The sequence below is a fragment of the Gymnoscopelus braueri genome, assembly GCF_963280865.1.
Source record: "Gymnoscopelus braueri genome assembly, chromosome: 1".
Lineage (NCBI taxonomy): Eukaryota > Metazoa > Chordata > Actinopteri > Myctophiformes > Myctophidae > Gymnoscopelus > Gymnoscopelus braueri.
Window position 1 is genome coordinate 50,127,807 of NC_137603.1, and position 22,593 is coordinate 50,150,399.

Consider the following 22,593-nt stretch of genomic DNA (forward strand, 5'->3'; position numbering starts at 1 on the left):
GTGTGTGTGTGTGTGTGTGTGTGTGTGTGTCTGTGTGTGTGTGTGTGTGTGTGTGAGCTGTACACACAACGACATGGATATAAAACTGCAGTTAGTAGGTCAAATACATTTGGCACACGTGAGTGTAATTATTAACATGGATTTCAGTGACCCGATGGTTAAACTCCTTAAGTGCATAAATGATGGAGTCATTGTTGAAGTCGGAAAAAGAATAACGTTTTAAAACGTTCGTTTTATTTTATATTTATTAATACATTAAAATACAGAATAAATAAAAGTCCAATAGAGCTACAACAGTTAACCACTTTACATTTTCCTGGTAGACGGGACTCTGAACTGTCCACAACCCTCCTCTGAGACACAGACCGAGTAGAAAAAAATTGTACCATTTTATCATGAGTGAGGACCAATTATATGAAGATAGGTTGAAAATCGGTGAAGTCGTCCTTTAACAGTACAGGCAGTACAGTCAAAGGTTATGCTAAAAGGATAACACAAAAAGCCCCGGGGGCTTGTTTCCATTGTGGTCCATTGTACTCAATTGCATATAATACATACAATACAATACAATACAAATTGTAGGCAAAAATGTAAAGTAAATTAAAAAAATTGCAGTAGATTGGCTATGTTGGGTATTTTTTTCAAGATATTAGTGTACGACAAACTAAAATAAAAGAGATTATAAATAAATGTGTTCCATTCTTTTAATGTTGATCCATTGATATATTGTACATTTAAAAACACTTATTTCTCGATTCGATCAATTGAAAAACTAAATGTTAGTATTGAACGATAGTTGCAGCCTTAAACAGAATTAGGTCAAAACGCACATGCTGGTTTCATTCTGCAGGACATCAAGGCTTTGTTTGCTCAGTATTTAAAGGCACATTATTAGTGAACTGACCCAGAAGAGAATCCAAACAGTCAAACGTGGAGAGGAGCTCACGCATGCATGCAGGCACGTTAATTCCCGCACGTGTACATATTGAAAACATGGCACGTTTTCAAGAGGCCATGTTTGCCATGAAGTCATATTTACTGCACATTCAAACGTGCACTCAACCACACATCTGTTCAGGCAAACACATTGTGTGGTCTGTTGTTAAGGGTTGACAGTAGAGCTGATAAAATGGGTTAATAATTAGGTTTTGTTCTTTTGTCCATTATGTACTGCACCTGACAACCTTTTGTAAAGTCTATGACATACGGTGCAGTATGAATATAATCTTTTTATGTTTCTTCATAAAATGAAATCCTTATTTTATACTTCGTAGTATGACAGTGTGGCGCAAAAGTAGCGATATACAATAAATAAGGGGCAGTACATTTAGGGCGCAGCGGTGGCCTAAAGGTTAGAGGAGCACGTTTGTGACCAAAAGGTTCCCGGTTCAATTCCCCGGACCGGCAAGAAAATTCTGGGTTGGGAAATTAATGGCCATCACTTACTGCTCAAGACACTGAACCCCTAACTGCTCCCGATGAGCAGGTTGGTGCCTTGCATGGTTTCCTCCACCATCGGTGTGTCAATGTGTGTGTGAATGGGTAAATGTGAAGTATATTTTAAAGCACTTTGGAGCAAAGCGCTATATAAATGCAGCCCATTTATCATCCATTTACCATCAACACAGCTGAAGTGCCCTTGAGCAACGCCCTGAAACCCCAAACTGCTCCATTGGAGCTGCTCAGTGGCCAACGGTATAAGACTTTGGTTGTACTGGCCAGTTTCCAGGTTTTAATGTGTCTGTTTGACTGTGAAGCAGAGGCGTTGCTGAAAAAGATATATAAGCTCACAACACATCGTGATATATGCTTGTAGATCTGCTATTTTCAGTGAAGAGATTTGAGGGGAAAAAGACGGGGCCAAGCACAGATCCCTGGGGGACCCCGGTCAACAAAGCACAGTAGGGTTCAAGCAGTGAAAAATAAAAAAACACTTCCTGTCTTCCCTTCCAGCTGCCCTTGCATCTCCGTCTGACAGTAATGTCATCGACCTGAAAGTGGTGATGCAGCTTGGAGCTTTCAATGTCCTGGTGTGTGACCAGAAGTGCAACATTGCTGACATCAAGATCCAAGGTAAAGAGCCACCATGGGCCTCATCTAATAAGATCACCAAAACACAGTAAATCATCTGAAACCAACGCTTATGATTGATGAGTGCCTACCATACTGCCTAGATAGCTGGTTTAGATCATAACAACAATAACCCTGGTGTCCCTATTTTGGGCATGTCATTATATTGGGCATAAAAACAAAATTGGCATAATATCTACAAGCTCACGACACATTACGATGCAATACACTGTGAATTTGTAGAATTGCTATTTTTAAAATAGGATTTAAGTGATTAAAGGAAACAGGGTTGGTTGCAGGTGTGTCATTGGGGTTCATCACAGGTCTGTTGAATTAAGGCCATGGTTGAAGTATTCTCCCATTCCTCAGGTATTAATGGATCCCTGCTGATGCAAGGACCACAAACCCATATATCTGCACGCATGCAAGACTTCAGTGTGCTCGATGTCGATCCCAAAAGCATCCACAAAAAGGCAAGTGCCCACAGTTCTTTGTGCTTTCTTAGTCGCTCAGGAGAGTCTGCTATTTGTAGTTGAAATGCAGGTTGGAAATGAAAAGAAAACACCTCATGATATATTACTAAGAAGATACTAGAGCCATGACAATGATAATATATGGAGTTCTGAAATACATTAAGTATTGCACTCAGAGTCGGGTGGTGCAAGAGTAAAGTACCTGCCCACTGCGGTGCATCATGTTTGGTTGGAGGGAGGTACTACGTCCTCCCGGTGGGGACTCCTCACTGGCAGGTGAGCGAGTGAGGAGAGAAAGAAAAGGCAAAAATGGGCTGTTAAAGGTTTTTAGCGGGGGGAATCTAATTTCATATATTGTGACATATCAAGATTTCGAAGTAAAAATTTCCTCTACCAATGACAATCCACCCATATGGCAAATGTCAGTCTATATTGTGGGATATGTGTTAAAGTCTCACAGAACAAAGACTTAACTCTTTAGGGGCTGTTTCTCAAATCTCTGTATCTCTGCAAGACATCACTATATATCTCCAAAACTGTTGGGCCAAACTGCACATATTGCATACTTCAATTTGTAGCTATGATTCCCTGCTTGCATATGACATGAAAAAAAAAACGAAAATGAAAAAACTCTCAAAGCCTAGCTGTGTGTCGTGGTGAGTCACAAATAATTTGTTTACTATTTAAAAAGGACTGTAAGAGTAGTGCTATTCATCACTGAGCTTAATGCCCAGGGAGCGGGCGATAATCTACTCTGCTAATAAGCGTAAGCTAAAGCACCTGACATGTAAAATAACATTTTTGCATAACCATGCGTTGTTCTGTCCTCCAGGCCATCTCCATAGTAGGAAATGAAGTATTCAGTTTCAGCATGGGTTTGACTCCCAATGCCACTGAAGGGGCGGGCTACGCAGACACATCCAAAGTGGACGGCAAAGTCAAGCTCAACGTGGGATGCATCCAAGTGATCTACCTCCATAAATTTGTTACTTCCTTACTGGTGAGTCACAAATAAATAGAGCAGTTGATAGATACTGTACATGGATTGATTTCATACTGTACTTGACTACATACTATACTTGAAAACATGCCTGCATGTCTACAGTATGCGCATGCTTTTTGGAATAAACGATTGACCATGTCTTTCAGAACTTCACGAACAACTTCCAGACAGCCAAGGAGGCCCTGAGCGCCGCTACGGCCCAGGCAGCAGAGAAGGCAGCCTCCAGCGTCAGGGACTTTGCCAAGAAGAGCTTCCGCCTCTCCATGGACATCAAACTGAAGGCGCCACTCATCATCATCCCACAGTCGTCTGTCTCTCAAAATGCACTGGAGGTGGACCTGGGTCTAATCACCATAGGGAACTCCTTCTCCCCGGTGCCTGCGGAGGGCTGCCCCCTACCAGCTGTTATTGAGCACATGGATGTCCAGTTGGCACAGCTTAAGCTTTCCAGGTCAGTGAATGTAAATGCCTTATCCTGTTTACAATAGCCCAAATAAGCTCTTATACTGGCGAACTTGGGATTACGGTAATGTTACTTGGAATAGTCCAATATTATCCAGGATACTGAAGCATTTGTGAAAAGTGAATGTGTTTCTGCCAGGATCTCTGTGGACCCTTCATTGACCCAGTCCAAAACTGAGCTACTACAACCAGTCAACCTGCTTCTGACTGTCAAGAGAAATTTGGCAGCCTCCTGGTACAAGAAGATGGCTGCCATAGAAATCGATGGAGATCTCAAACCAATGAAAGTACGATTTCTCCCACTTTTTTTGTTTGTTTGTGACCGTGACTGGCTAAAGAGAGTGTGTGTGAGAGAAAATTGCTTAGACGCCCAAAGTATATTACTTATATTATTTACTATTATATTAGTCTATACACAGTATGTTAAGTGAGCCCTTAACCATTTAAGACCTGAGGCCGATTCTACAAATGTTTTCTGAAAAACGTATGTTGCTATACAGTATCAGTGGTTCTCAAACTTTTTCATGTCAACCCCCAAAATTATATCTATTTGACTGCGGATCCCCCATCTCAAAAATATTTAGTTCCAGGGACCACCAAGCTAAGATGAGTTAAATGTTTGCTTTAAAAATATATATATATTCAAAGATTTGCACAAATGTTCAATATTTTTCAAAAACAGCCGATCTACAAGCTCATAGTGCGGCACGATGAGCTTGTATATCTGCTATTTTTGATAATGGTTAAAGTGGTTAAATTGACAGATGCAGATGCTCACTCGATTTTACGTAACTAAAATCATATAAAAGTGGGGTGTGATCTTTTAAAGTTAGCCGCTCTTCTCTACGTGGGAGACATTGCATATAAATTGTGTGGGATTGAATATATCTTTAAAAAATGGCCAAGGAGGGCACCACAATTTCTACCCAAAGGAATTCTGTGACTTCATAGTTAGCAGTTTGGTAACATTGGCAGATTCGCTAGCGAATTTGTATTGATACTATATTTATTATGGGTTTTTATCCGCCCGAAAGGTGGAATTGAACCACTCTGCCGCTAAGCAGCTACAGGTTTGAAGCCTGTACCGTCGGACCACCGAGGCTCATCCGGGCATTAAACAGACAGCTGTGGCTGGGATATATATAGGTTGTGGGTCGGCGGACTGTGGACGTCACAAACGTAACGTGCCCATACATGGAGAGGTGGGCGTCACGTTTGTAACATGCACTGATGTCAGACAAAACAGAAACAGTCACCTAACATTTTGTGCAGACACAACCGAAACCGTTGCGTACTACACATGTGGAGGCGCACCATACCCCTTTTATGCCCATATATGGTTTTCTGTGTTAGTCATGCCCAAATCTGGAGTCCAGGCCAGACTATGACTTCAGTACTATGACGTCATATTGATGACATCGGAGTACTCCACATATGGGGATTTGCGGATGTATCTATATTTTTGTACAAACGGATGAGATACACCTCTGTTCCCCATGTAGGTGGCACTGAGTCAGGAGGACCTGAGGGTATTTTTGAGAATCCTGATGGACAACTTGGAAGAGGCAAGAGGTCTGGAGCCTGACAAGCCTGACCCCGCTGCCAACCCACAGGGGATCAGCCTTAATCTAAAAACCACCAGCCCCGCACTCCAAGGTCAGGACAAACACGTGTGTGTGTGTGTGTGTGTGTGTGTGTGTGTGTGTGTGTGTGTGTGTGTGTGTGTGTGTGTGTGTGTGTGTGTGTGTGTGTGTGTGTGTGTGTGTGTGTGTGTGTGTGTGTGTGTGTGTGTGTGTGTGTGTGTGTGTGTGTGTGTGTTAAAAGTTGAATGAGTGTTTGAAAAGCGCTCTTTGTGGTGTTGTCTCTTCAGAAGATGCTGAGAAGCCCAGGGAGAGCATGACAGAGGAGGACGAGGAAGAACAACTAGAGACCCTGAGATTCAACTTCAACATCGAATCCCTCGGACTGGTCCTCTACAACAATGACCCAAAACAGGTATTTTACTTATTTTTCTTTCTTTCTTCCTCTCTGTCTTTCTTTCTTTTTGTTCATTCGTTAATGATTTTTAAAGTGGCAAACACTTTAGGTGTTATTCTAAGCAATGGGTTGGCTGATTGTTAATGACTTTTTTCATTGTTGATCATTCAACCTACCCAGCCATCTGCCCTGGGTCAGCACCAGGAGAGCCTTCGTCTGGGAGAGTTGGCCTTCCACCTGTTGAAGGCCTCTGGGAAGATGTTGGCCAACGGCATGGTGGAAGTAAACACCGTCCTCACCACTTGCACCCTGGATGACCTGAGGACTGGGATGCAGAGAGTCACCTCACGGTAAGAGACTTCAGAGCTTAACCACTTAAACTTCGCTGAAAAAACTCACGACGAAAAAGTTCACGACGCATTGTGAGCTTGTAGATATTTTCAGAGAACATTTGCCTATTGTGTGTAACTGTTGAAGTGTGTTGAACTTTTTTCTATGCGACTCGTAGAAACACGTCTATTCACATGCTGCCCAGCGTGCTAGGTCCCATTTTCTTTGTAGCTGCTTTCAAGAGTAAGAGCCGTTTCAGGCGGGGAGCGATTGACGCGGGCGTTCTCGCTTGGATCAGCGGGATCGTGGTGTGCCTCTCACGTGCTTTTTTAACTATTTAAAATGGTGCTATGCAAATAACGTTTTATTTGATTATTATGAATATGATGATGATGATGATGATGATTGTTATTATTAAACCACAATGAAATGAGATATGGTTCCTATGGAAAAGCCATAAAATAACGTTGTCAATGTTTGGTCCTCTTCTCCTTGCAGGATGATTAGCAAGCGGGAAGAGGAAAGTGAGGAGGCCATGATTGACGTGACGTACCGTCAGAGCAGCAGGGACAGGGAGCTGGTGGCCGTGCTGCAGAAGCTGTACGTGTGTGCCAGCGTGGAGTTCCTCATGGCTGTGGGAGACTTCTTTATAAAGGCCCTGCCTCCCAGCCCTGAGCAGCCAGCTGTTACCACTGCCACCCCCCACGCCGACACCAAGCTACCTCTGAAGATTCTCGCTGCCGCCGACACCAAGGCCGGTGAGTTTGAAAAAACCTGCATTCTCTCCTTCAGATAAACTTCATCAACATCTGACTGAAATGGAACAGCATTTCTGTCTGGAGAACCTCACAGCAACTCCAACTGCTTCTGTTTGCCTAAGAAGTAGAATCACAATCAACGTAATTGTCACATCACAGGTTTACAGCCGTAAAGACATTTGTATGATTACCGGTATACTTTGACAATACGCATGAACCTTAGCGTCGCTATTCTGGGCATGTCATAATAGGCAAGAATATAGGGGCACGGTGGTGCAGTCGGTAGCGCTGTCGCCTCACAGCTAGAAGGTCCTGGGTTCGATTCCCGCCAGGGACGCTGTGGCCGCTGGGGGCGTGTTCTCTCCTCAGTGAACACGGCCACAGCAGTGCCCATACCCTAGGTGAGGTTGGCGAAAGGGCGTTTCTCCCCGTCCTGGTCTCTATACTGCCTCCCCCTGGTCAGCCGGGGCGTTTGATGTAGAGGAAAGGAACTGGTTGGAATAATGTGTTCCTTCCACGCGCTACATCCTACCAGGGAAACTCCCCCCTGTCAGGTGATAAGAAGCGGCCTGCTCACTCCTCATGCATTGAAGGAAGCACGAGCTCAGTTCGGGGTTCTCCCCAGGCTGGCACAGGGAGAGGCCAGGATCACAGCTTAGGCTATTGGTACTGGGTGAAAAAATGGGTTACAAAAATCGTGGGATAGAAATAATGATTAATATTTATGATTGTTTAGTTGTCACTTTGCTGGCATTGTCCAGACATTTTACTTTTTTTGATAGGAGATATTATTAACATATGTAAAATATGTATTTCTTACCCCCTTAGCCCCAACACCCAGGACCAGGTTGCGAGCGGTGGTGGTGGATCCAGAGGTGGTGTTTGTGGCCAGCCTTATGAAAGCAGATGCCCCTGCCCTGGTGGCGTCATTCCAGTGTGACTTCAGTCTGCTGATGGAGGACAACGGGGCCCAGGATATGAGGGCCAACCTCAGGGAGCTCAAAGTCCTGGCTTGTCCTTTTATCCACAAACAACTGGACAAGGCTGTCACCACTGTGAGCCTCACTAGTCACTACTGTCTGAATATCTGTTGTCAAGGCTGAGCTTCATTTGGAATCATGAAGCAGCAGTGATAAATTGTCACCTGCCATTTTGGAATGTTTCCTAATATTAACTCACTGAGATTTTTTCAAAGTAAAAACTTTGCACTCAATGAGTTAAGATAACAGCAAAACAATATAATAAAAACCTATTATTTTTTTTAAAGATGATCCAAAGTGATAGTTTGAATATCACATATCTCACTGACAATTGTTGATACTGTTGTATCCTCTTCTCTTGCTTGTAAATGTGTCTATTAAAAAAACTTCATTTTGGATAGTGAATACTTTAGAACTGTGCTGTATATACAGTTTTCTAATGTATGGGATGTATGTTTATTCAACTGGCCCACAGGTGTTGAAGCCATGCTCTGTTGTGTTAGAAACCAGAACTCAGCCCAACCAACCACTGATGGGTGCTGTGACTGTGGAGGAGGTCATTGTTAAGGTATGATAAACAGTTCTGATTCATCTCTACAGCAGTATACTGTAGGAGCATCCATGCATTTATCCTGCAACTGTTTTATGTTAGTACTGTATACAGTGGTAATCCCCCTACATGTATCATAGAGCTGTTCTGCTTTACTTCTAGTTGCCAATGTAATAGACCCTCTTGTTGCTTTAATCTAAGCAGCAAGTTGCTACAGTATAACAAGAGGCTAGAGAGACTAGTACACCAAGAGATACTAGTTAAACAATGACTACTTTTGTATATTTGAGGGTAGTGGGCATTTCAGCCAAAGCCCAAATCCAAAAAGGCCAGGAAAGGAATGAGTGTATAGTGATAACTCGCGGAGGATCAGACTTCCTCACCAAAGAGTCAGCTCCTTATCCATGCTTCAGTGTCATTCTGACTCATTATATTAAGATAACACAATTTAGAGAGTTCTCCAGGCTTGATTACTTCAACTGCTTCATCGCTGGTCTGCCTGGATGCTCTCTTAAACCTCTACTTTGATGACTGAAAGAGCAACATTGCGGATACAAGTGTATCTAGTAAAGATGCCTCCTGGTTGACCCCCCAAGGAGGTTTTCTGAGGACCAGGTGAGGTATTATTATCTCCTCTGTGGCCTGGGAACACCTTGGGATGCCCTAGTCAGAACTGGCTGATGTGGCCAGGGAAAGGAAAGTCTGGGATTCTCTGCTGGAACTCGCTACCTCCGCGACCGACCCTGGATAAGCGGACGAAGATGGATGGATGGTCTTAGTTGGTGTTAGATGGTGTTAGTTGACTAGGGTTCATGCTGCTTACACTGATGTTGTTCTTTGTAAGTGGCTCTAGATCAGGGGTTCCCAAAGTTGGGGTCGCGACCCCACTTAAGGTCGCGGGAGACTGACGGTGGGTCATTAAAAAACATTTTTTTTTTTTTTTTTAACAGAATGGATGAAATACAACCTAAAATGATTACAAATAGTACATTTTACCATTTTAATACATTTCAAATGTGCACCGCACGTGCAAGTTTATGTGCATAAATTACCTCCAGGTTTAGGTGGGGTCGCGAGTCAATGGCCGCCTTATTTTGGGGTCGCGGGCTGAAAAGTTTTAGCCTGGTAAACCCTCCCTCCGGAAATCTCATTTCCATTTGATTCCAGGAGTGAGTCTGGCATGAAGGCTTGTATGGGCGTTTCTAGTGCATTACCAAATAACCGAGCCAATCAGCGTCCTCGCTCATTGTTTTGTGATTGACAGCGGGGGTAGGCCAATCAGGTGGAACCAGAGTGGTTCACACGTCATTAATCAATACACCTTTCATACAAGCTGCTCATTAACATCAAAGACAAACCAATTACTCCTGGTGATAATCACTGCAGCCTAAAGTGGCTTAATTGGACATCAAAGGGCCACTTGGACATCAAAGCTACATTACTCCCGCCCAGCTCCAACCCACAGCCAAATTGCCCATATAGGTCTGCAGGCCAGACTCACTCCTGAAATAAAATACAAATGAGATTTCTGGAGGGAGGGTTTACCAGGCTAGAAAAGTTTGGGAACCCATGCTCTAGATAAAGGTGTCTGCTGAATCCCTAAATTGTGTGGTGCTAAGTAACAATGTAAATTTGCTTGAAACAAAAGTAATTTTGTGTCCAAATCTCATTTCCCCTAGATCTCACCGGTCATCCTCAACACGGTGATGACCATCACCGCAGCCATGACATCAGAGCCGAAGGGCGATCAGAACCAGGTGGCTGAGGCGGATGCTAGCAACCTGTGGTCCGTCATGAACATCTACGCCTGCAACTACTGGTTTCTTGGGGTGGAGCCAGCCACCGAGATCACAGAGAACTTCAGGGACCAGGACGGATCCAACCAGGGTGAGACCTTCACTGTGGATGTCAAGGTATGCTGTGTAACTATACATTTCTAGATTTGGTTTCTTATGTCAAAGTCTTAAGTAAGTATTGTGCGCTGTTTACAATACTTCTACATAGGTTGCATAGAAAATAAATCATTTTTTGGGTGATCTCCTCCTTTAAGTTTCCCAGGGGGACTCTCTACCCATTCAGCTATGACCACCCTAGACCGAAGGAGGGTCAACTTTTACAAGCTTATGGAAAGCAGTCTTTTTGCAAACACCAAAAATCTGAGAAGTTATCAATTGCACACCCCATGAAGCCTTGAATACATGGATATATTTTGGTTTTTGTCGCAATAATTTGATGCCCGGGGTAGGCGACACAAAGATTCTACTTTGTGTCTCCTACCGGATACATTAGCCGGTAGGTAGTGATAACTGCCATTAAGCTACAAGATTGGAAGGGCTATCATACCAAAATATAAACTAGAGACATGTAGGAAGACAAAAATACAAAAACTTTACGGTCACCTTAGGTGGTACCAATTTGTGAAAATATCAGTGTTGGCCCCTGGACTACAGGTTAAAGGGATAGTTCACCCCAAAATGACTTTTTTTCTATCAATTACTCACCCCATGAAGCATTGAATTCGTAGATTTTTTTTTGTTTTTGTCGCATTCCTAAGATAATAATTTGATTAACGGTGGAGGAGACTCTACTGGAGACTCCGCCGGTAATTAAATTAATGGTTTAGTAATGGGACAAACACAAAAACAATCGCCATGAATTCAAGGCTTCATGGGGTGTGTAATAGAAAATAAGTAATTATTTGGGTGAACTATCCTTTTAACACCCCAGAACAAGTAAAGTAAATCTTGTTTTTATCTTAATAATGAATGAATGAGGCAAAAGATAACTGTAAATTGATCTGGAACATTTTTGATAATCTCACACGGAGGTACCCAAAATACTTGGAGCACATGGAGGGTTATTGGGTGCCTAGTGGCTCAGCCAGTTAGTACACAGACCACAGTGCTCCGTGCGAGCCCACTGTACCTTATCTGTCTTGCAGGTGGTGCAGGTGACTCTGGAGTCAGGGCTGGGCCACAGAACGGTGCCACTGCTCCTGGCTGAGTCGTCTTTCAGAGGTTCAGCGAAGAACTGGTCCTCCCTGCTCAACTTAACGGCTGACCTGACTCTGGAGGTGATGTGGGTGGTGGTGGGGTTCTTATCCCATTAAGATCGGGAACGCATCTGTCATTTTAAGATTTCTTTGGGTGTTCAAAAAATAGCAGATATACAAGCTCATAGCGTGGCACGAGTGCTAGCTTGTACAGTAGATCTGCTTTTTTTTTTTTTTTTTTATCATGAAAATGTGTGCAAATATTTGAATATATTTATTTAACATTTTTAACTCAAATCTTTGAGTCTAAAATCTATCAGTTTTTTTGAAAAAATGTTGCTATAATCAGTGGTTCTCAAACTTTTTCATGTCAAGGACCCCCAAAATGATATGTATTTGGCTGTGGACCCCCCATCTCAAAATATTTTGTTCCAGGGCCCCCCCCCCCCAGAAGCTAATATTTGTAGATCTACAAGATCGTAGCGCGGCACTCTGTGCCACGCTATGAGCTTGTATATCTGCTATTTTTGTATTGCCAAAGTATAAAATAATGTATAAAATGGTTACACTGATGCGTTCCCGGTTTGAATCCTAATATATCTACAATAACAGTGGTTCTCAAACTGTGCCGTGAGGAAGTTGAAAACCCACTGTACAATAACGCATGTAAGTGCCCAGGAACAGTACTATAATAATAATAATAATAATAATTCATGTTGTTGTACAGGTGAACTACTTTAATGAGATGCATGCTGTGTGGGAGCCTCTCATAGAGAGAGTGGACAACGGCAGACGCATGTGGAACCTCAAAGTAGAGGTACAGTACAGTCTACTATTACACAGCGGCTTCAACTCTATTATGCATTATGGTTTACACTGGGCATGTCACAATTATTACTTAATCGTTTAATCGCGATTATTTGAGATAATCGCAATTATTTAGCATAATCGTCATAATCGTTTCCATGTTGAAAAATGTTCATACATTTTCAAACTTTTTCCAAAAATAGCAGAAACGGCAGATCTACAAGCTTGTCACTTCGTGACATGTTTTTGAAAGTATAACATTATTATATCAGTCATTTCTTTGTATATTTAAGTTATTTGTCACATCCGCCCCTGTGCAACTTCAAAGCCTAAAAGCCAAACGGAAATGTAATTTCCATTCATGTGTTCCAGCGTTTTACGACAAAAATACAATTTGTCAACAGTGACAATTAATCGTCATGTCAAATTTCATAATAGTGACAGCCCTAGTTTACACTTGTCATTTTGGTTAATACTGACTAAAATGTCTTTGACTTGCTCCCATCATGAAGATGAAGAACAATCCGGTTCAAGATAAAAGCCCCATGCCCGGTGATGACTTCGTTAATATTCCGGAACCTCGCACTGCCATCAACGTCTGCTCCAAAGACACCATGAACATCACCATCTCCCAGTCCTGCCTTCACGTCTTCACCAACCTGGCCAAGGTACAGCTCTATTCTCATACTTCACACATACTGTAGTAACATTATTGTGATGGGAAAAAACGGCAGTCACCAATCAAATGGATTTAAATTTCGACTCTGCCAGACACTTTGACAGAAAAAAACGAAATATGATTTGGTGGTCATATTAGTTTTAGTTAATCTGTTCTATTTTAAAAGGGCACAAGTCATCCTTTAGTGGTACTTTTATTTTAAACAGCTGGTAAATAGTGAACATCAGTAATGGCCACTTTAGGGATTTACCATCCACTGCAGCAGAAAACCGGTTTATTTCCTCTCTTCATTCTAATCCTGCACCACTAGTAGCCTTATCATGTGGCCCATAGGTCAGGAGTCTATTATTGAGTTGAGGGGATAACTACACTCCCTGGACATGATGCTAGTATAACATCTCAGGGACTTACCTCCAATGCAACTCTTCATGCTGACTGCCAAGCAGGGAGGCATTGGGTATAATTGTTATAGTCTTTGGTATGAGTCGCTTGACTTCCCAATCTCAGGGTGGGCACTCTATCCACAAGATGCTGGTTAAGTCAGGTTTAAGGAAGGGTTTTCTTAAGGGAGTTATTCATTTGCACATACAGTCTGGAGATAACAAAATAAGGGCTTATAAGATCATGTTTGAGACTCTGACACCTATCACTTTATTATTTAGTTTCCTGATGATCCTTTTAATGACATTTGGTTCTTTTTCATCAGGCTTTCTCTGAGGGCACTGCCTCCACCTTTGACCACTCTCTGAAGGAGAAGGCCCCCTTCACCCTCTGCAACGCGCTGGGCATCCCCCTCATTGTGCAGCACAGCGGCAGCCTGCGGAGAATAGATTCACCCACACAGGGGAAACTGCACGAGGTGGCCGTAGGCCAGAGTGTGGGCCTGGAAAACGCGGGGTACAAAACTTCGTCCCGGGGAAAGCTTTCAATACTGCAGAGCCAGGAGAGCTGCCTGTTCAACCTCACCATTGGTCAGTGGCGTCCCTATTTTGGCCATGTTATGACTCATTATAGGCTACATTTTTCACATTTAAAATGTTTTTCTACAAGCTCAACGCGTCACAATGCGACGTGTTGCAAGCTTCAATCGGCTATTTTTGCTATTCTTCGGGCGAAGAAGTGGTTAATATTGTTTCTTTGTTCTGTTGTTGAAAGAATTGACAAAACAGAATAAAATGTATTTATTTTCATTGAACAATGTACAATGCAATTTAGTGTGATATGACCCCTCTGTTGTGTTGTGGGTACCATTGAGGTATTGCACAACATTTAGTTGGACATTGTACAATGAAAATAAAGACATTCTATTCTGTTCTATTCTGTTATCTTCCCTGTTTTTAATAACTCAAAATGCTGTGTGTGTAGCACTTTGAGATAAATGTTTCTAAATTAAATAATGACTCGTATATATATATATTTTTTCATCTCAGTGCCCGCTGGCTACAGTGAGATGTCCAACATTGCTATAGACAAGCCGGGCCGCAGGCTGTATAACATTCGAGGCCCGATGTTGCAGGAGGCAGTAGCAGTGCTGCTGCAGATAGATGCCGCAGACGGCAACAAGGTCATCACAATCCGCTCTCCGCTACAGGTTAGCTTTACATTTACTCCTGTGCAAACTCCTCAATAACAGAAATAACAGGCATCCTGTGGTAGCTAATGACATGCATATTAGGCCTGCAATGATCGGTTATTTTCTACATGATCATTCCATCTATTACTTTTTCCATTAATCGTAATTTTTATATTTTATTCAACATTTTAAAGAAAGAAAGCACATGATATGTGCTTTCTTACTGTCCTTTTAATGATTAATCTATATTATAGATTCTCCTACACAAGTATGTAGACAGTAGTTGATATATACTGTGTACAGTATTTGATGCACCAAAGTAATACACAATAATAATTTTCCCTTTTCAAACATGCTGAAATTCAATATCTTGTTCTGATTTCCTTTGGTTTCAGATAAACAACCATTTTTCTGTTCCATTTACCATCCTGAAGTATTGTTCCACAACCAGAGGACTGGTAAAGATTGGAGTGGCTGAACCGGAGAAGGAATTTCACGTCACCTTGGAAACCTACAGGTATAGTACATACTGTATGTGCCTTTTGGGGCCTCTAGGTTGAAAAATATTTTGTTACAGTTATAAATGACTCAAAGTATCCACATCCTCCTATAATTTGACTATCCTCTGTCTGTCTGTCTTGGGTCGTGGGTCGTGTCTTGGTCTGTGCCCGATCAAACTGCGCATGCGTCGTGGTGTCGTTGCCAGGTTTCGCGCGAGAAACAAGCAGCAAGGTCATGAAAAGAAGGCCAAACGAAGCACCTTCACACATATACCTTGCCTCTTGGAAAACAGCCGATCTACAAGCTCACAACGCGTCCCCACACCCACCTGCACTTTCACAACCAACGCCAAAACACACTACCACCAATATGGCCCCTAAACCGCTTACAATAGGCCAACATGGCAACACCAAAGCCTCCTTCCATACTATAGACCCCGCCCACTCTCGCCAGGCAGGGAGCCACAGTTCATTCTGCATAGGAGCTCCGTGGTGTGTGTGTGTGTGTGTGTGTGTGGGTGGGGGGAGATGATCGCACCACAACTTGGGTCCGCGGCTGTGTATGCGTGGACACGCACGTGCGCATGCACGTTGGGGAGGCACGTGTCACAATGTACATTATTTGTGTTTGCGCGACGCCCGTGTGTGTGTTCGCGACGGGCCACGGGCCGCATGAGGATGTACCGTGGTGTGTGTGTGTGTGTGTGTGTGTGTTTGTTTGTGCACGCTCGCGACGGCTCGCGCGTGTGTGTGTTGGCGACGGCCAACGGGGAACGGCTCCGCCTGTTAGATCTTTAAATGTGTTTGTGTGTGTTCTGTTCCTCCACGACGGGATGTGCGTGTGTGTGTGTAGTCTGTGTACACACTACACCATTGGTTCTCAAAGTGGGGTCCGGGGACCCCCAGGGGTCCTTGAGGGAGTTCCAGGGGGTCCCCAGCTAAATGATAGATTAGGCACCAAATGGACCCTTATGGGTCTGTAACTCTGAGAGTGTACAAATGGAACCAAATGGACTCTAACGGTCCATTTGGTTCCATTTGTACACTCTCAGAGTTAAATTAACATACATTTTACGATATAAACTGGGGTCCAAGGGATAGAAATGCCATTAAATGGGGGTCCGTAGCCCTAATGCATGTCAAACTGGGGGTCCTTGAAATTAAAATGGTTGAGATTCACTGCTAGAGCCGTAAAAAAATCTTCTCTTATGGGGGTCCCTGGCATATCTTTTCAAATGGGGGTCATGAAAAAGTTTGAGAACCACTGCACTACACAGTACAAACTCACTTTCGATCCCTGATAAACTGTCTGTTCTCAGCGCATAAGCCAAACTGCACACTTTGGGTGCTCATATCCTCCTACGGGTATGGTCTAGTTTGATATAATTTGTACAAATTTAGTCACTCATTTTATTCAAGGAATTAAACTTTTGGAACAAATCACCACACAGTTCTGTTGCTTATAATACTGAAGTACATTACAAGTGTACTGGTACATTGGTGAAACTACCGTGCATGCAGCTGGGTCATAGATGTAATGTCCTTTGCTCCATATTATGTGCTGCTTTATACTATACTTCCAAGCGGGCATGGGGAATATCATTAGCCAGTAGGGATAAATGGGCCAAACCCAAAGCAAATGTTTACCAGCAAATATTGTCTAACCAACTATACGGCACCTCACGGCAGCTCTGGAATCAGCAGACATCCATTCCATCTCATTCTTCGACCAAGAGTCCAACGACTAGTCAACTAGCTATGTGGAATCAGCTATAATAAGAAAGTTCAGGGATCCAACTCTTAGAATCCAGGTCAATTGCTCTTTCAGCCTATATATCCTATGTTTCTCTTGTTCCAGATGCCAGCTCTTCGTGCAGCCGGCTGGTCATCTGGAAGGTCAGTACGGGCCCTCCTCCACCTGCATTGCCTGGAAAGAGCAGGTCCATTGCAGTTCAGAAGTGAAGTCTAAGATTCAGTGCCCGCCGGTGGACAGCAGCTTCTTGGCTCTTATGATCAGCGCTGTAGCCATGCCTGACGACCTGTGCTACATTGCCAATCAGGGCGAAGATGACTGGGATCCAGCCTACATCTTTCACCTTCACCCCACAGCCACCCTGCGCAACCTGCTGCCCTACACCTTCCGGTACCTCCTGGAGGTAGGACCTGACACTCTGAGTATAGCTGCCTTGGGAGTCTAGCACCAGAAAATGCAATTCTGTCGGGTTTCTGGCACAACATATTGCTTCATTCTTCTCAACTCAATAATGAGAATGTATTTGTATTTATGGGAAGCAACAGCTTCCTCTCACTGAGTAACCAACCCAAGTTCAACATCTAACATTCACATGTTCACAATATTCATTTCATTGCGCACACACAGAAAGTCCCGCAACGAAAATGAATCAAAGACTTGATCTCTGTGACTCTAGTCACAGAGATCAAGTCATCGATTATTTTTTTGTAATTTTTTTAATTGTGCAAACTAAGGAAATCTTTGATGAAACTAATTATTGAACTCATATCACAACAACTGCATTCCCATTGTTTGACTGTCTGATTGTCTTTGTCCTCCAGGGGTCAGCAGAGTTCCAGGAGCTCCAGGAGGGCAGCACGTCTGACGTCCTCAACGCGCGGGTCAGTGGCGAGATCATGGAGCTCACGCTCATCAAGTACCAAGGTCGCGACTGGCAAGGTCACATGCGCCTCAACTGGGACATGCCCGAGTTCGCCGCCGTGTGCTTCACCTGCAGCTCGGACGCCAAGCTGACTGTGGACGTGAGCGTGCACGTGGTGCGCGCCCACGGCTGCCTGGTGCTGTCCATCTTCAGCCCCTACTGGATCATCAACAAGACGTCTCGCGTGCTGCAGTACAAGGCAGAGGACATCGCGGTCAAACACCCGTCTGACTACAGGGACGTTGTCCTCTTCTCCTTCAAGAAGAAGAACTACTTCAACAAGAAAAAGGTAGCAGGCCTGATGTCCATTCATTCAAATGGATCAACATATACTTAAGAGGGCTCTAAGACGCACACTATTCACCTGTATTCACTTCTACTGTACACATGGTGGTAGAGATTATATAATTAGAGAGAGTCTATTCTCTCTATTCTCCAATGCATAAGATGAATTAGATTGGTACATTTGTTTGCTCACATGGCCTTTTCTGCCTTGTCTTCCAGTTGCAGCTGTGTGTGTCCACCAGCTCCTGGTCTGAAGGCTTCTCTCTGGATACAGTGGGCAGCTATGGATGTGTGAGGTGTCCTGCCAACAACATGGACTACCTGGTAACTAACTATGTTTGCATACAGTACACACACAAACACTACAGCAAGGTTATAGTATTCAAAAATAGCAGATATACAAGCTCATAGAGTGCCGCAATATGAGCTTGCAGATCTGCTATTTTTGAAAAATCTGGAAACTTTGTGCAAATCTTTGAATATATATATTTTTAAAGCGAACATTTGTAAAAAAAAAAATATTTTGTTCCAGGGACCTCCAGAAGCAAAGATTTAAGTTAAAAATGTTGTTTAAAAAAAAAAACGATTTGCAAAGATTTTCAAGATTTTTCAGAAATCATAGCATGCCCGCGCTATGAGCTTATATGCTTTTTCTGAATAGCCCAAAGTAAAGCCCTAAAATAATGGTTATACTGTAGCTCAAATCTAAAATGACACGTAAAATGCGTTCCCGGATTGAATGGTTTAATTGTCTGGTAGACCTGTACTCACTTTCAATATTAAGGCTAATATATAGTTTGTGCAAATACAATGGTGTTGCTTTGCTGCCTGCTCTCTTGCTGTCAGTCCCAGAAACAGTCTCTGTGTTGCAGGTTGGATTAAGCATCCAGATGAGCAGTTTCAACTTGACCAGAATTGTTACCATGAGTCCCTTTTACACTCTGGTCAACAAGTCCTCCTATGAGCTGGAGGTAGGGGAAGTCCAGAATGGAGGTTCCACCTGTGAGAAGTGGCATTACATCGCCTCTACTGAGGTAACAACTACAGTATACTGTAGCAGTGAATCTTAAACACGTTTTTAATCTTCTTCCAATGTGGTTAGTTCATGTTTTGCTTTGTTTCCCACCATGTTTCAGTGTCTGCCGCTGTGGCCAGAGAGCAGCACTGGGAAGCTGTGTGTCCGAGTGGTGGGCTCTGAATCGAGCTCCAAGGCCTTCTACTTTGACAAGCAGGACAACGGCACCTTACTGGGCATGGGCACGGTCAGTCAATATATCTTCTAATGTACTACTACTACTACCACCACCACCACTAATAATAATTACAAGACAAAGATTCTAAAAGGCCCACTAGCAGCCCAGAGGACATGCTGCTCCTTACACCCAAACAGAACAATTGGCCGAAGGGTGGCGCTAGACTAGAGGAAAGGCCATAGGGTCACCAAAATCAATAGGGTTCATCCTGCAATCTACCGATTAGATTGAGATACAGTAACTTCTGTGCAAAATTAACATTTTGGCCTGATGGTGACATATTTACTAGTGAACGGTAACAATTTGTGTTGTTTGACCAGTTTTGTTCACCTTGTCCTCTCTTATACAGTACGGAGGCGTCATTGTTGACGTGAACATTGCAGAACATTCTTCGATCATCAGCTTCATTGACTACTATGAGGGTGCCGCCCCAGCCCTTATTATCAACCACACTCCCTGGGTGACCATCAATTACAAACAGAGGTCAGTAGGGTCACCATACCAAGGCTATGGCCAGATAATGGATAATACTTTGGCTACTATTCAGTGATTGTGCAAAGCATTAACCACATGAACCATAGCGTCCCCATTCTGGGAATGTCATAATAGGTGAGCTTGTGGATTGGCTACATTTCGGCAAAGAGATTTGGTGTAGAGGAAAGAAGGAGGGGACCAAGTATAGACCCCTGGGGGACCCCAGTCAACCAAGTATATAGGTTTTAAGGGATGTTGAAAGAGGAGAATAATCTGTTTCACAATCCACATTATAACTTTCACCTGGATTCAGTCAATTTCATGGAAGGACCACCATGATCTAAATGTTTTTGTACACTCAATGTAACTTGAAGGTCTGATTCTCATTTATTTCTAAATAAAGCCACTCTCGCTTTGTCTGTCTTCTGCTGTGTTTTTCTCCATCTGTCTGTCTGTCTGTCTATGCAACCATATAGTGGTTCTTCAGTGAGCCAGGAGCTGAAACCGGGTGAGGCCCAGCGGTTTGCTTGGGACAACCCAGCAGGGGTCCGCAAGCTGAGCTGGAGCTGCATGGAGCACTCTGGAGAGCTGGGCCTGGTCAAGGTGGGCTGAAAACGGAAAACATGATTATACACAGGCGATTTGCGGTGAAGATATTTGGTTTACAGTGACAAAAGGAGAGAGCCTACTATAGACTCCTGGAGGACTCCGGGCAGCGAAGGATATACTGTAGGGCTTCAGTGGTTTTAACTGTCATGGATCTGTCTAAATTAACATACTGTTTTGCATGATATGAATGTAGAAGTTGTAAACAGTGCAACAGTGCAAATAAATACTTATTTGTGGGTGCTCTCAACAATGCCAGACAATGACGCAAACACAACATAGAATATGGATAATATTGTACAAAATGTACGTACTGTACATGTAACGTGTGTCCGCTTGTGACTGCAGTGACTGCCATAATTGCTATAATCTAAAATCCACCAGTGTCACTGTAACGTTACTAATAATGTAATAAAAATACTCTTATACTATAATAGCATAATTACCCAGAGTAATGCATGGGTTAGATTAATACATTGTAAATATTAAGAAGGAAACAAATGATGAATAATGTGTCGTACCACTCCCTGTCCTCTGTTCCATGTAGGACGAGTGTGGTCAGTTTGCGTATGACGGCCTGTCCCAGATCCACTGGGTGTCTTTCCTGGACGGACGCCAGCGGGTGCTGCTGTTCACCGAGGACGTGGGCGTGGTGACCAAGGCTCGCCAGGCCGAGGAAATGGAACAGTTCCAACAGGAAGTGAACGTGTCACTGCACTCCCTCGGACTGTCGCTCATCAACAACACCAGTCGGCAGGAGATTGCATACATCGGCATCACCAGGTTAAAAAACTAACTAATTAAATGACATGGGGCGCAAATAAATAATATGTCTTTGCCCCCACTTCTTTTAATTATCATATTATGATAAAAGTCAACCGAAGCTAAACTAAGACTATGTTTTTAAAGGAGGAGATTGCTTACATCGGATATTGCATACATCGGCATCACCAGGTTAAAAAGCAAACAAAGTGAAGGACATAGGGTAAAGAAATACGTACGCATATTATTATCATATCATGATAAAAGTAAGCCAACGCTAAACTAAGAGTTTTTAGAATGTTTTTACTTTTTTGATAAAGTGCCAGACTTATTTCTGGCTGTGTGGTCCCACTGCCAGGATGTTGCGATTCTCGTACCTTTTTAAGTAGTCACAGAATATTTATCTCCAGTATGATTGATCCCCTGATGGTTGCTAATCACTGAGGGTTTCACTGTGTGGTTTCACGGCGGTTGTCCGCCTTTGAAAATAGCATGTTACACTCAAAAATACATAGTAAAACACAGGGAAAAAAGGGATTTTTTTCTCCGTTATTATATTAACTCTTTGACTGCGGACGACGCGATAACGCGTCAAGTGCTACTTTGTCCAGTTGGCCGTCGACGCGCTCGACGCGCTGGACGCGCGTTCATTGTTTAATCTCTGATTGCGCTATGCTGCTTAATATTCAATGTTATTCTCGAGTTCCACTTACTTCACGGACATCTGCATCCGGTTTCATGACCTGGATTCCGTTTCCGGTTTTTGATTCTTTTCCCCAGTCATTTTCGTCCAAAATAGGTAAATAAACGGTCTTTCACACGGTATGACGGACAAACGGACAGTTTCTCTTCTATAATCTATGGTCTGGGTGACGATCAGTCATCGCCGTCGTATATCACAACGTAATTTTCGCCGATCAAAACAATGGGGGGGACGTCACATCCGTTTTCATGTTTTTCCTTGTCTAATCTATGAAGAAGGGTGAGAGAGACCCAACGACATGATCAAAGCTGTCATGTGCTGCGCCCTAGTGGCGGATTTGTGCTGGGTCTTTACATTATGTGTCCTTAAATTATTTTCATGAGAAAAATTCAAAATATAAAAATAAAAAAACACGAAAATTGCTGGCACTGGGGGAGTACTTTATGAAAATACTCTGGCAGTCAAAGAGTTAACACATTAACCGCCAAGAACGTAGTCCTACGGTCCGTTAAATCCAACTGTTAAGCGCCGAGACCGTAGCCCTACGGTCCACGGTCTTTTCGCGCTAAAAGTATCCGGGTGCACTTTCGGAATTTTTTTGATCCACTTCCGTTTCCGGTTTGATGACCGGAAACGGAATTATTTGGGATCCGGTTTTGACGATCACGTCCGCCCTCGTTC

The 22,593-nt window shown here is 43.2% G+C and overlaps 1 protein-coding gene across 3 annotated transcripts in view; it reads left to right on the plus strand.

The window, feature by feature from the left end:
* vps13c (vacuolar protein sorting 13 homolog C) overlaps positions 1 to 22,593 on the plus strand; it is a 101,392-nt gene that overhangs the window by 56,066 nt on the left and 22,733 nt on the right. For all 3 annotated transcript variants that reach the window (XM_080434799.1, XM_080434800.1, XM_080434801.1), the window contains 26 exons: positions 1,954 to 2,073; positions 2,440 to 2,543; positions 3,376 to 3,543; positions 3,693 to 3,997; positions 4,148 to 4,295; positions 5,511 to 5,664; positions 5,879 to 6,003; positions 6,166 to 6,335; positions 6,814 to 7,073; positions 7,902 to 8,128; positions 8,529 to 8,621; positions 10,283 to 10,516; positions 11,545 to 11,676; positions 12,323 to 12,412; positions 12,915 to 13,070; positions 13,788 to 14,052; positions 14,512 to 14,672; positions 15,050 to 15,171; positions 17,013 to 17,310; positions 17,729 to 18,118; positions 18,334 to 18,438; positions 18,987 to 19,148; positions 19,251 to 19,376; positions 19,717 to 19,850; positions 20,318 to 20,444; positions 20,995 to 21,230. In XM_080434799.1, coding sequence (XP_080290925.1) covers positions 1,954 to 2,073; positions 2,440 to 2,543; positions 3,376 to 3,543; positions 3,693 to 3,997; positions 4,148 to 4,295; positions 5,511 to 5,664; positions 5,879 to 6,003; positions 6,166 to 6,335; positions 6,814 to 7,073; positions 7,902 to 8,128; positions 8,529 to 8,621; positions 10,283 to 10,516; positions 11,545 to 11,676; positions 12,323 to 12,412; positions 12,915 to 13,070; positions 13,788 to 14,052; positions 14,512 to 14,672; positions 15,050 to 15,171; positions 17,013 to 17,310; positions 17,729 to 18,118; positions 18,334 to 18,438; positions 18,987 to 19,148; positions 19,251 to 19,376; positions 19,717 to 19,850; positions 20,318 to 20,444; positions 20,995 to 21,230 — 4,612 coding nt within the window. The remainder of the gene's footprint in view (positions 1 to 1,953; positions 2,074 to 2,439; positions 2,544 to 3,375; positions 3,544 to 3,692; positions 3,998 to 4,147; positions 4,296 to 5,510; positions 5,665 to 5,878; positions 6,004 to 6,165; positions 6,336 to 6,813; positions 7,074 to 7,901; positions 8,129 to 8,528; positions 8,622 to 10,282; positions 10,517 to 11,544; positions 11,677 to 12,322; positions 12,413 to 12,914; positions 13,071 to 13,787; positions 14,053 to 14,511; positions 14,673 to 15,049; positions 15,172 to 17,012; positions 17,311 to 17,728; positions 18,119 to 18,333; positions 18,439 to 18,986; positions 19,149 to 19,250; positions 19,377 to 19,716; positions 19,851 to 20,317; positions 20,445 to 20,994; positions 21,231 to 22,593) is intronic.